Raw genomic sequence first — 16,884 nt, forward strand, 5'->3', positions numbered from 1 at the left:
AGGAGAATCGCTTGAACCAGGGAGTCAGAGGTTGCAGTGAGCTGAGATCGTGCCACTGCACTCCAGCCTGGTGACAGAGGAAGACTCCGTCTCACACACACACACACACAAAAAAAAAAGAACCACGACATCAAAAATGTGATACATGGCTGGAGTGTACTAGGTGCTTTACATAAATGATCACACTTAGGTCTTATGCAACCTTGGAAGGGAGATTTTACAGATCTCATATTTGAGGCCAGAAGCATTAGGTCCAGAGACATTAGTAATTTGCTGAAGGACAGGCCCTCTCCTAACATTTACAGAACTTGGGAAGTTTCAGGCATGATGAAAGCACAAAACTACATTCGAAAGGAAAAAAAAAAAACATACAAAGTGTTGATCTTCTTTTAAAAAATCATGTAAGTGAGTGCTAATATAAAAGAGATTATAGCTCATACAAAAGTATAAAACCAAAACAAACTTACAAAAGAAACAAGAAACAAAGCTACAGTTTCAAAATAAATTTCGAATTAAAAACATCAACTTAATGGTGCACCTGATGACATATTGTTACCTGTTGAGGGTAGCTGCCCCGGTTCTTGGCGTTTTGAACAAAGAATTGGACAAAACGCACAAGCAAAGCAGCCAAAGCAGAAATTCATTTTAAACGAGAGTACACTCCACAGACTGGCAGAGGCTACAGCAAGAGGCTCGGGAACATTGGTTACAGAATGTTCTGAGGTTTAAATACCCTATAGCAGTTTCGTATTGGTTCACTCTAGTAGCCCTTGAGCAGTCTCTTTGGTTATGGGAGGGGAAAAGTAGGCTAGCGACCAGTCTGATTGGCTGCAGGAGGGGACCGATCAGATGTACTTTTCTTTTTTTTTTTTTTTTGAGACGGAGTCTTGCTCTGTCGCCCAGGCTGAAGTGCAGTGGCGCGATCTTGGCTCACCGCAAGCTCTGCCTCTGGGGTTCACGCCATTCTCTTGCCTCTGCCTCCCGAGTAGCTGGGACTACAGGCACCCACCACCACGCCCGGCTAATTTTTTTTTTTTTTTTTGTATTTTTAGTAGAGACGGGGTTTCACTGTGTTAGCCAGGATGGTCTCGATCTCCTGACCTCGTGATCCGCCTGCCTCGGCCCCCCAGAGTGCTGGGATTACAGGCGTGAGCCACCGTGCCGGGCCGATCAGAGGTACTTTTCATTTTCCAACTGCCAGGCAGAAAAAGGAGGGGTTAAAAAGTAGCCCCTATGCCGGGCGTGGTGGCTCACGCCTGTAATCTCAGCACTTTGGGAGGTCCAGGAGGGCCGATTACCTGAGGACAGGAGTTTGAGATCAGCCTGGCCAACATGGCCAAACATTGTCTCTACTAAAAATACAAAAATTAGCTGGGCAGGCGCCTACAATACCAGCTACTTGGGAGGCTGAGACAGGAGAATCGCTTGAACCTGGGAGGCAGAGGTTGCAGTGAGCCGAGATTGCGCCACTGCACTCCAGCCTGGGAGACAGCGCGAGACTTTGTCTCAAAAAAAAAAAAAAAAAACACCTCTGATATCCAGTCAGCTGAGTCGGCCTTAGGTTCTCTACCTTCAGACCCAATTCTCCTGCCTCAATATTACTGAACTGAACTTGTCACTTGCAACATACACATGACATCCATGGCTAGGTGGGGCTTCTTTCGAGCTTGGCATGACTATGATTCAATTCTTCCACCACCTTTCTCAAACGGAACTGTAAAACTTCCCATCTCTCAACATACTTTAATTCCACTTGTCCTTATTATGCTGGTGTTGTACCATTTGTATATTACATTTACCATGGTTCATTCTCATTTGTCCTATTCTGTCCAACAGTGTGTTCATAAATGCAGATTCAGGCAATAACATTATCTGATTGTTTTAAATTCTGTATTGAATTCAGATGATGCAGAATATTTTCATGTTAAGTTGTAAAAGATCATGATCAAACCCCAAACTCCAAATTTGAAAATCCTTGCAGATGATTCCCAGGCCTCAAAGAAGCGGTCTGGATCTACAGGCTTCAGTGGGAAACGCTGAATCTCACTAGGGAAACCTTGGATACCTGGAACCTTCATCTCTCCCCAGTACCCATCCTCGGGGTCCTCACCTACAAGGTGAGGATAACACAAGTTGCTGGAAAGAGCCATGGTGTTCAGCCAGGAGAAAGGAGTGAGCAGAGCCAGGGAGCACATTAGGCTCACACACTAGACGAACACTCGCTTTGGACATCAGAGACTTACGTTCCCGCTGTACCCAAATTAAAAGGCACCACTTATTGTGAACTTTAAAGTTATTTGGAAGTTCAATCCCAAACAATGATGTTTCCAAATATGGAACAGCTGGTCAGGTATGGGCCCCGACCAATCAGACTGGATGGCAGGGCCATTCCAGCTAAATAGCAACCTTGGGTGAGACTGGGATGTTAAATTTAAAAACAGTAAGGCTTTCCTGTACCTGTCCTTTTATATCATGCTTCCAAAAAAAAAAAATCACACACTGCATATGGGCTAAATAATAGCAGCGATGATGATGATAAGAGCGGCAAACACATACGGAGGGTTTTCCAAGCGCCAGGCTCTGTGGTAGGCACTCTCCACTCACAGCAATTCTATGAGGGAGGGGCTGGGGCTATTATGATCCCCATTTTATAGAGGAGAAAACTGAAGCCCAGAGACGAAAAAGGACTTGCTCAAGACCACACAACGAGTCACCGGAGGAGGAGCCAGCATTCAAGACCAAGCCGTCTCTGTGGCTGGGCTGCACGCTGCCTCTATCCTGTTCACGAATGCTATCAGCTGTGTCTCATCCAGTGCAATATTCACATCTATCAATAATATTCTACCTTCTAATTATCCACTCAAGTGGAGGCAACTGAAACCAGGTGATACTTAAAAGTACTGAATTCTGAAATATAGTGGCTTTACTTTCCTAGTTCTTTTTCACCCAGGTTAATATTAGAATGATTGTGTTAGATGCTGTCCTTAAAATCCAGGCCAGGCTGGGCGTGGTGGCTCACTGCCTGTAATCCCAGCACTTTGGGAGGCTGAGGCAGGAGGATCACTTGAGGCCAGAATTTTGAGATCACGCTGGCCAACACGGTGATACCCCCATCTCCACTAAAAATACAAAAATATGCTGGGTGTGGTGGCACTTGCCTGTAGTCCTAGCTACTTGGGAGGCTGAGGCAGGAGAACCGCTTGAACCTGGGAGGCAGAGTGAGACTCTGACTTGAAAAAGAAAATCCAGGCCAAATAGCAGCAAACTAAGAGGGCCTTGAGGCTCCTGGGTGATGGGGAAAGCCCGCAGGAAGACACAAATTTGCCACAGATAATCCACAAAGTGAATACTCCGTAAGTGGTAACTAAGAATGAAGTGTAAAATAAAAGCTCTATAACTCCAAGGTCACAAAAGCAGGCTATACCAAGACGGGAAATTCTAGTTCTACATAAAATGATACGATAAGAGACCTAAGTCCCTAAGAATGGGGTTGTTAAACAAAAGTGCCCCCTGAACCCGATCATACTAGAACTAATGTGATGCTATTATTTTATGAAAGTTCTCATTTTGCGGGGAGACAAACACAAAAGGCTTAATGATTCCTAGGAATGGATTGATAATACAAGATTGTTTTTTGAGTTGCTAGGCAACACTGAAAAACAAATGTCGATGTTCTGAGATCACAGCTTGGTTGTTCTCCCAGGGGCAGGACCAATGCTACCCGGCCTTCCTGAGCTCCATCGGAGAACAGGAGCGGTACAGAGCCACTGCGATGCTGAGTCCACAGCGGCAACAGATACCAACTGGCATCTCCACGAAAAGTCACAACTGACCGCCTGGCTGTCAAGATCTTTGGTGAGACAAAGTTTTCACTGAACTGTCATCACACCCAAACAAGTCCCATGCTCTCCGTGTTCTTTGGTATCTGTGATCACTTCAATCGCTTTTTTTTTTTTTGCAGGTACATTGCCCCCTTTTCCCCCTACCGGTCTCATTAAAGCCCCATTCACCCCTAAGAGTGATTTTGACATCTGGGAAAGTACAGACACTTTTCCTGAGAGTTATTTCTTTATTTCTAAGCCATAGCCTTGACTCTGAATATTTCCACTGTAAAAAGGCCTATTTCCAATAACAGCTTTCTTAGGGATATGTTGATATTACCTTAGGTAAGTTGAATTCCTCCTTTGCTGAATGCCCTGAACTACTGCATCTATTCTTTTTCAAAAAATAAAAGATGATGCCCAAGGTTCTAAAATCACGTCACACATCTACGCACAGACTTGGTAAAGAAATGAACTCCCTTCTTTCATTCTAACGTTTGGGGGCACAGTGTAGTACTGTTTATCCCTATAACCCAATCACCCACCTCAGTATTCCAATCTGGGTTACTTCACCTAGACATGTGGCTTGTGATATATAGAGACAGATAAGCTAATATTATAATAATGATTTCACTGAAGACTATTTTTTAAAGAGCAGATTTAGGTTCACGGCAAAACTGAAAGGAAGGTGCAGATATCCCACATACAGCCCAGACTCCCTCTTGATCAATATCCCCTACCAGAGAGGTGCCTTCGCTACAATTGATGAGCCTGCATTCACATGACATTATCACCCAAAGCCCATCATTTACATGTTCAATAATAGTTTCATTTTCTTTACGTTGTAAACATAATTTTGTGCTTTAAGAACTCCCACTCTTTGCCGCCCTTCCCCCCCACCCCCAATTAAAAACCCAACGAACCTGAAAAACAATCTTAGATCTTTATTTTAAATGAGTCTCCACCTTCAAGGGCAAGTTGTCCGTGACTTAGGTAAAAGGACTAATTAAATGAGCTCGTCATAGCCGTAACATTCACCGTCTGAAGTGGAGACGAATCTACTACGGGCCAATTATGAGTGGGTATTCCTGAGAGCCTGACACAAATGCATCGTACATGGTAAGAGGCTGGTTCAGTAACCACCATTTCTATAGCAACCCCCACACACTCTCAGGCTGTGTTTTGAAGAGGCAGTGAAAACTGGATTCTACAATGTAGCTTCACTCTTAGAATATGCTTTTATTTCTATCATCTCACTAGAATCAGAGTATCCAAATCATATAATCCAGGTTGCCATTAAACAGGAGAAACTTATCAAATACAGGATCCGTAAATCTTTATTTATTTATTCTTTTTGCCACTTGATGTCCATCGCTTTAAATTCAAACCACTGACCTGGTTTGCCTGTGACCATTCCCCAGGGCAACAAGTCAGATGTCAGTCTGACAACCTGTACATCAGACAGCCATCTGCTGCCCCAGTTACAGGATAAAGAAAGGGTAAACGTCTGTAAAATAGAGCTGACATAATCATCTCTTACTGTCCAGAAAGGCTCAGCTAAGAGGCATTCGCTATGACTAACAAAACTTCCTTTGCCAGACATGGGAAGGAAAACTGCTTCTTTCAAAGGTCAAATTGGCCACTGCACAATAAATATTCACTTTATTTATTTATTTATTTTTATTTTTATTTTTTTTTTTGAGACAGTCTCGCTCTGTCGCCCAGGCTGGAGTGCAATGGTACAATCCTGGCTCACTGCAACCTCCACTTCCCAGGTTCAAGGGATTCTCAGCCTCCCAAGAAGCTGGGATTACAGGCACCCACAACCACACCCGGCTCCAGCTAATTTTTGTATTTTTTGTAGAGATGGGGTTTCACTATGTTGACCAGGCTGGCCTCAAACTCTTGACCTCAAGTGATCTGCCCACCTTGGCCTCCCAAAGTGCTGGGATTACAGGTGTGAGCCACTGTGGCTGGCTACAAATTCATTTTAATCCCTTCCCCTCACATACATCTTGACACCCTGGACACAGAGAGAGCACAATTAGATCATTACATATTCCGCTGATTCTTTAAGGAAAAGAGATCCACTAAATAGAGTGCTCCTTCGCTCTATGAATCACAGCATTTTAACAAAATAGCTTTAACAAAACATGTCAATGTGACAAAAGTCTCGATTCCAGTATGGGTGGAATATCCTTTATCCAAGATGCTTGGGACCAGAAGTGTTTCGGATTTTGCAATATTTGCATTATACTTACCTGCTGAACATACTTAATCTGAAAATCCAAAATCCAAAATGCTCCAGTGAGCATTGCCTTTGGGCATGACCTTTGAGTATCGTGATGGACCTTAAAAAGTTTTGGATTTTGGGGCATTTCAAACCTTGGATTTTCGGATTTGAGATGCTCAACTTATATATGCAAGTCGTGCTTCTTAAAAAATTTATTTTAGGCTGGGCGTGGTACCTCATGCCTGTAATCCCAGCACTTTAGGAGGCCGAGGCAGAGGCGGATCACTTGAGGTCAGGAGTTCGAGACCAGCCTGGTCAACATGGTGAAACCCCATCTCTACTAAAAATACAAAAATTAGCCTGGTGTGGTGGCACACACCTGTAGTCCCAGCTAGTCGGGAGGCTGAGGCAAGAGAATCACTTGAACCCAGGAGGCAGAGGTTGCGGTGAGCTGAGATTGTGCTACTGTACTCCAGCCTGGGTGACACAGCGAGACTCCATCTCACACACACACATACAAAATTATTTTTATTGAGGGTCCATATAGCAATTAGCCAACTCATGCTGTTGTAACATGCTAAACAAATTCAATGTTATTTGTATTCTAAGATGGTGTTAATCTAGTTGATCACCTTCTAATGAATATATAGGTTGAAATATGAAGATGCCAATTTCAAGAATGGGAAATTCTTTGCTTGTTCCAAAAGAAAAAAATTAAAAGACAACTGTGATAAATGGCAGCATCAAAAATTGATCCCACTCTCACGGGGTTTGAAAGGGAGCATCTCTAGTTCTCTCTCCTAAGAGTAAACTTTCAATTTCCTGGCAGTCAAGGATTAAAGTGTGTGAGTTAGAGTTAAAACATGGATATACTGAGTTAGTGTTAAAACGTGATTTTGAGGCAGGGTGGTGGCTCACAGTCATTGTAATCCCAGTGACTTGGGAGGCTGAGTTGGGAGGATCACTTCAGGGCAGGAGTCTGAGACCAGTCTGGGCAACATAGCAAGACCCTATCTCTACAAAAAAAAAATTTACAAATTAGCTGGGCATGCTGGCACACACCTGTCATACCAGCTACTCAGGAAGCTGAGGTAGGAGGATCTCCTGAGCCCAGGAGTTCTAGCTCCGATTGTACCATTGCACTGCAGCCTGGGTGACAGAGCAGGACCCCTTCTTTAAACAAACAAACAAACAAACACAAACAAACAAAAACTACCACGTGATTGTATCATTTGAACAGAAGTCCCAACAAACCATAAAATAATTTCATCTTTCTTTACAGAGTTTGAGGTCTGGGCCTACAATGAAGGTGCTGTCACTCTGAGTATCAGTTGTCAACTCTGGCAAAATACAGGGGAGCTGTCAGCTAACAGGAAATATGGACGTTGGGGCTGTCTGGGCACCCCAGTTTGCTCCTGTAGAGTGTGGAATACACTGGCACTGTAATATTAGAATGGAAAGAACTTCTGGAAGGCATTTAGACCAGAGGTCACAATTTTTTTTAAATTTTTTTTTTTCTGTAAGAGGACAGATAGTAAATATTTTTGGTTTGTGGGGATATAAGTTTCTGTTGCAATGATTCAACCCTGTGTTGTAGTGCAAAAGCACTCACAGACTATATGCCAGCAGATGGGCCTGGCAAGGTTCCAGTGAAACTTTATTTAGGGATGCTTACGTATAAATTTCATGTAATTTTCGACCCATGAGATATTCTCCTTTTGATTCTTTATTTCCCCCATATTTATTGACGTACAGTTGAAAAACAAAAATTTTATGTACTTAAGATGTCTGACCTGATGTTTTGATATATACATCAAGCTAATTAACATATCCATCACTTTACAGTTACCATTGTTTTTTCATCTTCTTTCTCTTGGTGGTGAGAACACTTTGAATCCACCCTCTTAGTAAATTTTAAGTATACAATACAGTCCTATTAACAACAGTTAGCAGGCTTTGCATTAAGTCTCTGGAGCTTAATCATCCTGAAGAACTAAAACTTTGTACCCCTTGATCAACATTCCCCAATTTGATTTTTTTCTTTAATCATTTAAAAATGTAAAAATGATTCTTAGCTTTCAGGCCACAGTTGGCCAAACCCAATTTAGATGAAAAATTATTAATAGATTCACAAGTTGCTATCTGTGCTATTTCTGGCTGTTAAACAATTTGGAATTGGCAATTATTTTGATTTACCTCAAAAATAGATAATTTAAAGTATTAAACTATTTGAGATGATCGATTACTGTAATCATAAATAGCTAATTATTAAATTGTTTTATGTGCTTAAGATGTGTTGGCCCATTCCCCATTTTTTTCCTGATCTAATACCATCTTTAGATTTTTTATTTAACTAAAATATTTTAATTTCCACTTAGATAATATTATAATTAAATGTAATAGCAACAAAAGTCTTATGAAATATGCAGGCTTCTATTCAGTTTAATAAGTGAAAAACATATGGTTTCTTTGAAATGTCCATCTTAAAGTTTTCAGAAAACATATTTTAATTCATTTGGTTATTTTTGAATGACTATCCACAAACGTTGGCTTTTTTCTGCATACATGCAATCTGTTACAACCAGGAATTTGGCAGTTACATTTTTCATAGTAAATGTGAAGTTAAAAGGACCATTTCGGCCGGGCGCGTTGGCTCACGCCTATAATCCCAGCTCTTTGGGAGGCTGAGATGGATCACTTGAGGCCAGGAATTTGAGACCAGCCCAGGCAACATAGTGAGACCTTGTGTCTACAGAAAATAAACAATAAAAAAAATTAGCCAGGTGTGGTGGTGTGTGCCTGTCGTCCCAGCTACTCAGGGGGCTGAGGTGGGAGGATTGCCTGAGCTTGGGAGGTCGAGGCTGCAGTGATCTGTGACTGCACCACTGCATGCCAGGCTGGCTGACAGCGCAGGACTCCGTCTCAAAAAAAAAAAAAGGAGGTGGAAATAGGTCAACTTCACAATGAAGATTCCCAATGTACCGTCATGGTTATTTTTTCAGAGAGGAAACAGACAATGGGCTAACTTATATTTCAGAGGCTTCCTAACAATGCACACACCTCTGTTTTCACCAATTTCTGTATTGTATTCATTTCCTATTGCTGCTATAAAAAATTACCACAAATAATAGGGTCTTAAAACAGCACAGATTTACTTTCTTATACTCCTGTAGGTCAGAGGTCCAAAACCAGTTTCTCTGGTCTCAAGTCAAGGAGTCCGCAGGGCCGGTTCCTCCTGGAGGCTCAGAAGGGAGAATCCCTTGCTTGCTGATTTTGGCTTCCAGTGGCTGCCTGTATTCCTTGGCTTGGGTCCCCTTCCTGCATTTCCAAAGTGCATGGCTCCGGCCTGCGCTCCCATCCTCACACTGCCGTCTCCTAATCTGATTCTGGCTCCTCTTGCATCCTGCTCATAAGGGCCCTTGTGATGGCTGTGGGCCCATCCAGAAAGTCCATGAGAATCACCCCATCTCCAGATTCTTCATCACTTCCACCAAGTCCCTTGACCATATAAGGTAATATCCACAGGGCCCGGAGATTAGGATGCAGAGATAGTTCCATCTGCCATGGACATCAAAAACTTCTTTAAGTAAGTTTGTTGTTTGTGAACTGTATGTAAAGTCCATCGAGGAAAGCAAGGATGCTGCTTTTATACACCTGTGCCATATTGTTACAGTGCACACGACCCATACAGGAATCCCTAGGGATGGCTTCTTTGTAGTAGGAGCCCCAGCCTTATTCCTCCATATTCAAATACACTCATTAAAAAAGAGAAGGCAAAAATGAGAAGGAGAAAATAAACAGCAGGGATGGAGGCTCCAAGAGAGAAAAAAAATCCAGTAGAACTGTCCTCCCTCTAAACAAGAGCTTAAACATCATCCTTTTATAATGTGTACATATACATATATACATAAAGGTGAATTCTATGTATACAGTCAACGTGATCTCGGCTCACAGCAAGCTCCACCTCCCGGGTTTACTTACGCCATTCTCCTGCCTCAGCCTCCTGAGTAGCTGGGACTACAGGCGCCCGCCACCATGCCTGGCTAATTTTTTGTATTTTTAGTAGAGACAAGGTTTCACCGTGTTAGCCAGGATGGTCTTGATCTCCTGACCTCATGATCTACCCGCCTTGGCCTCCCAAAGTGCTGGGATTACAGGCATAGCATAGTATCTTAAATTGCCTTTTAAAGATATCTAAATTGGCTAGAAATGGTAGCTCATGCCTGTCATCCCAGGACTGTGGGAAGCTGAGGCGGGTGGATCACTTCAGCCCAGGAGTTCGAGACCAGCCTAGGCAACATAGTGAAACCCCATCTCTACTAAAAAAATACAAAAATTAGCCCGGGGTGGTGGTGGGCACCTGTAATCCCAGCTACTTGGGAGGCTGAGGTACTAGAATCACTTGAACCTGGGAGGCGGAGGTTGTAGTGAGCTGAGATCTTGCCACAGCATGCCAGCTTGGGTGACAGAGTGAGACTCCGTCTCAAAAAACCCCCCAAAATTAGCTGGGCCTGGTGACCACCCTTGTACTCCCAGTTCTTCAGGGGGCTGAGGTGGGAGGATTGCTTCAGCTCTTGAGATAGAGACTGTAGTGAGCTATGATCACACCATTGCACTCTAGCCTGGGTGACAGAGGGAGACCATGTCTCTTAAAAACAAAAGAAAACAAAAAACCCTAAAATTATTCTCATGTGATTCAACCATTCAACAGATATTTTAGTTGGGTACCTAGCATTATGCCACAAACTGTTATTGATCACAAGCATTCAAAGATAAACAGACTTGGCGAGGGCACAGGGAGTAACTGGTACCCACACAGACTCGGTGAAGGTGCAGGGAGTGGCTGGTACCTGCACAGACTCGGTGAGGGTGCAGGGAGTAACAGGTACCCGCACAGACTCAGGTAGGGCACAGGGAGTAACTGGCACCCGCATACCGTGCCGTTCAAGCTGATAGGACCATTGCAACATGCACAATGTGCTCAGGATGAGGCCGGGGAGGGGACTGGAAAGGATCGGCTGTGCTCGTGAAAGTGACAAGCTGTCATTTACTTTTGTGATGACTAATTTTGTCTGATAACATGGCTAGGCCACAGTCCCCAGAAATGTGGTCAAATACGTCCAGATGTGACTGGGGAGGTATTTTGTTTAGAAGAGATAAACTGTTCAACTAGTTGACTTTGCTTTTTTTTTTCTTTACTTATTTCTTTTCTTTTTTTTTTTTTTTTTGAGATGGTGTCTCACTCTGTCATCCAAGCTGGAGTGTGGGGACGCGATCTTGGCCCACCTCAACCTCCACATCCTGGGTTTAAGTGATTCTCCTGCCTCAGCCTCTGGAGTAGCTGGTATTATAGCCATGCACCACCACGCCCAGCTAATTTTTTGTATTTTTAGTAAAGATGGGGTTTCACCATATTGGCTAGGCTGGTCTCAAACTCATGACCTCAGGTGATCTGCCTGCATTGGCCTCCCAAAGTGCTAGTATTACAGGCATGAGCCACGGTGCCCAGCCCAATCAGTTGACTTTGAGTGAAGCAGATCACTCTCCACAGTGAGGGAGGGCCTCATCTCATCAGCCTGCCTTGCAATTTTGGACTTGCCAGCCTTCCCAATTGTGTGAGCCAATTCCTTAAATCAATCTCTCCAAATATATATATATATATTTCCTATTGGCTCTGTTTCTTTAGAGAATCCTAATACACTCATTATAACAACAGTGGGTACTATTATTATTGCCATTTCACACTGGAAGAAACTAGACCAGAAAGGCTAAGTAACTTGGTCAGGGCCACACAGCCAGTGGGTGGCAGAGCTGGCATTCTAAACCACTGTGCCCCCCAGAATCCCTGCTCTTAACCACACTCTCCGCTGCTTCTCAGTGCATTGACCTGGGTGCGCTTGAGCGCCCCCTGGGAGGGCTAAAGGGGACAGGCAGACCATACAAGGGGGTGTATATTCTTATCTCTTACAAATGCTAATAGAGGTAAGTAATTTGCCCAAGGTGGGACTCACAGTTTTATAAGTAGCAGAACCCAGGTTTTCAGGAAACAAAATACAAACTCTAAGCTCTTTCCATGCTCTTGCCCACTTCCTCTGTGTTTTTGTTTATCCATTTTCTTCCTCCCTTTAGAATTCCGGCATTCTTCAGAGACTCTTGGTCACACATCCCTCAGGCTACTCCCTCCTGGAGGCCGAGTGTACCTCAGGTCCCCACCATGACCTTGATGCCCCCCAAATTATCAGGCTCACAGAGAACACACACCATCAATAAAGTGCCCGTCTCGCTTACTGCAGGATATGTGAACAGATTTTCAGGCTCGCAGAGAACACACACCATCAATGAAGTGCCCGTCTCGCTTACTGCAGGATATGTGAACAGACAGCATCACAATCTACTTAACAATATCAAGTTTACTGTGGCTGGTAAAATCAATGCATTCCACACAAATAATTACAGTGTCTCTATTAATTATTTGGAAAGTAAAAATAAGACAAAACAAAAATCCCCTCCAAAAGCCCAACAGGTGTTTCTTTTAAAATATAATTCCTAGAACTCTGTTTTAACTGATTCAAAGAATTAGGTATCTTTGAAAATATACTGATATCAAAAATCTCCAAATTATCTTTATGCATGGTCTAACAGTTTTAAATTCTGAACTGGGTTATTTGAAAACTGATATTTTCTTTTTTCGAGACAGTCTTGCTCTGTCATCCAGGCTGGAGTGCAGCGATGCAATCTCGGCTCACTGCAACCTCTGCCTCCCAGGTTCAAGGGATCCTCCCACCTCAGCCTCCCAAGTAGCTGGGACTATGGACATGCACCACCACACCTGGCTAATTTTTTGTATTTTTAGTAGAGATAGTGTTTCACCATGTTGGCCAGGTTGGTCTCAAACTCCTGACAAGTGATCTGCCCGCCTCACCTCCCAAAGTGCTGGGATTACAGGTGTGAGCCACTGTGCCCGGCAGCAAATTGATATTTTCAAGCTTGACTTTCAGGGCACTAGGAAGCAAAGGAGGGTAAGAGCCCCCACGCTGCCAAGACCCTCAGCCCGAGCACATGCTCCTGGGCTGGTATCATGAGTGCAAACCAATACAACTGTCTGGAGGGAAATCTGGAAATATATTTTAAAAGTTTTAGAATTTTGTACATTTTGTAACTCAGCAATTCTTCTAAAATGTCATCCTAAGGAAATGACCAAGGCTGTGCATAAAGATTTAGCTACAAAGATATTTTCTACAGCATTGGTTAGAATAGTAACATTTTTTTCTAATTGCAGGGGATTGATGAACCAAAGTGAAGTATGATATATCCACAGGATGGAACACTATGGACTTATTAAAATTGACATGGCAGAATAATGATGCTATGGAAAGATGTTCATGCTGTACAAATGTATTTTTATGTATATATTATTGGTTGATTGAGTGAGTGAGTGGTCTTGTTCTGTTGCCTAGGAGGTGCAGTGGCTCGATCATAGCGACACGACTCACTGTAACTTTGAATTCCTGGGCTCAAGCAATCCTCCCGCCTCAGCCTCCCAAAGTGTTGGGATTTCAGGTGTGAGCCACTGCACCCAAATAGTACCCAGCACATGATCTCATTTCTGCTAAATATGCTTTGTAGAAGGCAACCTCTCAGATAGCCAGCCCCAAGTGACCCCTACCTCCTGGTATTCACTCCCCTGTATAGTCTACTCTCAGTGCTGGTCTATACCAGTGTGGGTCTGTGTGACCAACAGCCTAATGGAAAGAAATGATGGTATGCTGCTTTTGGGATTAGGTTACAAAAGACCATGACCTCATTCTGGGCACTTGGGCTTTTAAAAGGCTGGTCTCAGACTCTTGGCCTCAAGTGAACCACCTGCCTCAGCCTCCCAAAGTGCTGGGATTACAGGTGTCAGCCACCACACCCGGCCTACTATATCATTTTTATTTACTCTTGGATCATTTGCTCAGGGGAAAGCAAACTGCCGTGTAGTAAGCAGCTCTATGGAGGGTCACACGTGGTAAGGAGGTAAGGCCTTTGGTCAACAGCCGGCAAGGAAGTGAGGTCTGCCTTCAGCCCTGTGAGTCACACTCATTAGCCCCAGCTGAACCCTGCTGGAGAGGACCACAGCCTTGATTCACAGCTTGACAGCCGCCTTGTAAGAGACTCTGAGCCCTACCACCCAGCTCGGCAGTACCTGGATTCCTGACCCCCAGAAACTCTGAGATACTGGAGCTCACTGTTGTTTTAAGCAGCTAACTTTTAGGGTGGTGTTACACAGCAGTTGATAACTAATACCTACGTGCACTGTGAAAGCCCTAGAAGGACAGAATTCAAGATATATTAGTGGTTTTCTCTAGGTGGTAAGACTTATGGGTAATTTTTATTTTCTTTGTTTTGTACAGTTTTGGCAAATGTTTGTCCTTTTTCAGAAAACAGAAAAAAAAAAAAAAATACCACACATGACCAAGAGCAACCATATGACCTTCTGATGAATAAAAGGATGAAGATTAGGAAAGCCAGTTTTAGCTCTAATAACCTTTACAGATTCTTTTCAAGTAAATTAGGTTAAATGTGCAAAACAAAAACAAATATGAAAACAAACAAAAAATGAGTTCCCAAGAGAGGGTCTGAATGGCACGGGGAAGGGTGCCGTCCCCATGAGAAACCACACAATGCAATGTGAGCAGCAGCATTCACTGACTTCAAGGAAAGGAGACTTCCATGAGCTTCTCAGAAGGAAAACCAAACAGTAACGAAGCCATCTGGTAGCCGATCGTCGGCACAGAACTCTTGCTTACCCAGCTTCTGGTCAAACCGCCACGCTGTGACATAGGCATTGTGCCTCAGGCTGCTCTGCGTGGCCAGGGGCACAGTGACATAGATGGGACCATCCACCAGCACCGGCGTTCCATTACTGCTCAGCAAGTGGACGCTGACGGCTGTGACTGGGGTCAGGTCATGCCTGGTGCTGTTTCCTAGAAGGAAGAGGCATTTTCCATCATTTGCATGCAAAGTACCCATGTGGGGCTGTGGAAACCTTTGCAAAAAAATAGTCGCAGCTACCATTGCCTCCTATATGCCAGGGACTGCATGAAGCACTTTACATATATAATCCTCACCACAACCCAGTAAGGCAGGTAAAATCGTCATTTTTACACACAAAAAAACAGGCTCAGAGACAGTAGTAATGGTAGATGGCCTAAGGGCACACACTCAGTATGGGCTGAGCTGGAATCTAGGCTCAGGTTTTCTTTTTTTCTTTTTTTCTTTTTTTTTTGAGATGAAGTCTCGTTCCATTGTCCAGGCTGGAGTGCGATGGCACAATCTCAGCTCACTGTAACCTCCACCTCCTGGGTTGAAGTGATCCTCCTGCCTCTGCCTCTCAAGTAGCTGGTATTACAGGCGTCTACTACCCTGATGGATAATTTTTGTATTTTTAGTGAAGATGGGGTTTTGCCATATTGGCCAGGCTGGTCTCAAACTCCTGACCTCAGGTGATCTGCCTGCCTTGGCAATCCCAGACCTGTGCTGGGATTACAGACTTGAGCCACTGTGCCCAGTCAGGTTTGCTATTTTTCATTATTGTGTTTTGCTTTCAAAAACGATCTCAAAAGAGAAGGATTTTTCTATAATGTGAGACAAAGGTGTAGGTGGAAATCACTGGAAATAACTTTTACACAAAGTGAGCCCCATGCACATGTTAATTACTTGGCAGATAACCTTAATAAAACCGAATGTTTTAGAGTAGAGGCTGCTTTTTTTTTTTTTAACATAGCAAATTTCTACAAGGATTGCTTCAAAAATATTAACTTCTGCTAAGAAGTATGCTATTGAGGGCTGGACTTGAAATATTTATGAGTTATTTTAATTGCCATTGTTATTTTGATCTGTTTAAAAGGACCTCAATATACCAATTATTTTCCATTAAAGGCCTTTGGTCCAAGCCAAAGCTTTAATGACTGCCTACAGATAAATTAGAGAATGCTTATGAGACCGATATATTTATGCACTCAAGCAATCCATTTTACATTTTCCTCTAGTGAAATACAATATCGCACAAACTGTGTTCTGTCATAATTTTACATCTTTCTTTGAGCACAATGACAAAAACGCAGCGATAAAAAATTTAAGCTGCATTAAAATACAATCTATAGGACTTTTTATTCAGCTACTTATATACTTACCTACCTACCAAACTGAGCTAATGTAAACCTCCAATCTGGTCTACATTTAAACATTTAAAGAAAACCTAGTGAATTTTAGAGTCTCAACAACAAATTACAGCTAAATCCTTCATACAGCAATTTCTACACAGCTATTGCCACTCTACCTTTTATCATTCATACCCGTCTGTTTTTTGATGAAGGCAAAGGTGTGGAAATGGAGATTTCATGGAAAGATCGAAGTTGGAATCACAGATCCAAGTTTTGAAATCTCTTAGTCTGGTTATGTCATTTTATGGTAAAAAAACAAACAACCAACAAAACTCAGAATTTACCATGTTTCTGGTCCAAAGATTTTGTGTCTTGAAACACAAATATGCCAGCAGCTCAAAGTTGATAGAGAAGCAAGGCCAGGTCTACAATCTACTGCTCTAGATTCTGTTAGGCCCTCTCAGGAAGATGGAACTTACAACTACAGAAAGGCTGGCCAGGAGCAGTGGCGCATGCCTGTAATACTGGCACTTTGGGAGGCCGAGGCAGGTTGCTTGAGCCCAGGAGTTCAAGAACAGCTTGGGCAACATAGTGAAACCCTGTTTGCACAAAAAAATACAAAAAATTAGCTGGGCATGGTGGTGCATGCCTACAGTTCCAGCTACTCAGGAGGCTGAAGTGGGAG

The 16,884-nt window shown here is 43.1% G+C and overlaps 1 protein-coding gene and 1 long non-coding RNA gene across 3 annotated transcripts in view; one reads left to right on the top strand and one right to left on the bottom strand.

Annotated features, from left to right (window-relative positions):
* Positions 1 to 16,884, bottom strand: part of FAM171A1 (family with sequence similarity 171 member A1) — a 159,859-nt gene that overhangs the window by 21,924 nt on the left and 121,051 nt on the right. The window contains exon 5 of one of the 2 annotated variants that reach the window (XM_031015381.3): positions 14,844 to 15,020. The exons of the other annotated variant lie outside the window; for it this stretch is intronic. Within the exon in view, the coding sequence (XP_030871241.1) occupies positions 14,844 to 15,020 (177 nt within the window). The remainder of the gene's footprint in view (positions 1 to 14,843; positions 15,021 to 16,884) is intronic. 2 annotated transcript variants of the gene reach the window in all.
* LOC109028633 (uncharacterized) lies at positions 3,667 to 13,409 on the top strand. The gene is made up of 3 exons (XR_002007655.2): positions 3,667 to 3,855; positions 12,184 to 12,476; positions 13,334 to 13,409. It is a non-coding gene; the product is annotated as an uncharacterized lncRNA (long non-coding RNA).

Source organism: Gorilla gorilla, chromosome 8, assembly GCF_029281585.2.
Source record: "Gorilla gorilla gorilla isolate KB3781 chromosome 8, NHGRI_mGorGor1-v2.1_pri, whole genome shotgun sequence".
In the NCBI taxonomy this organism is placed as follows: Eukaryota; Metazoa; Chordata; class Mammalia; order Primates; family Hominidae; genus Gorilla; species Gorilla gorilla.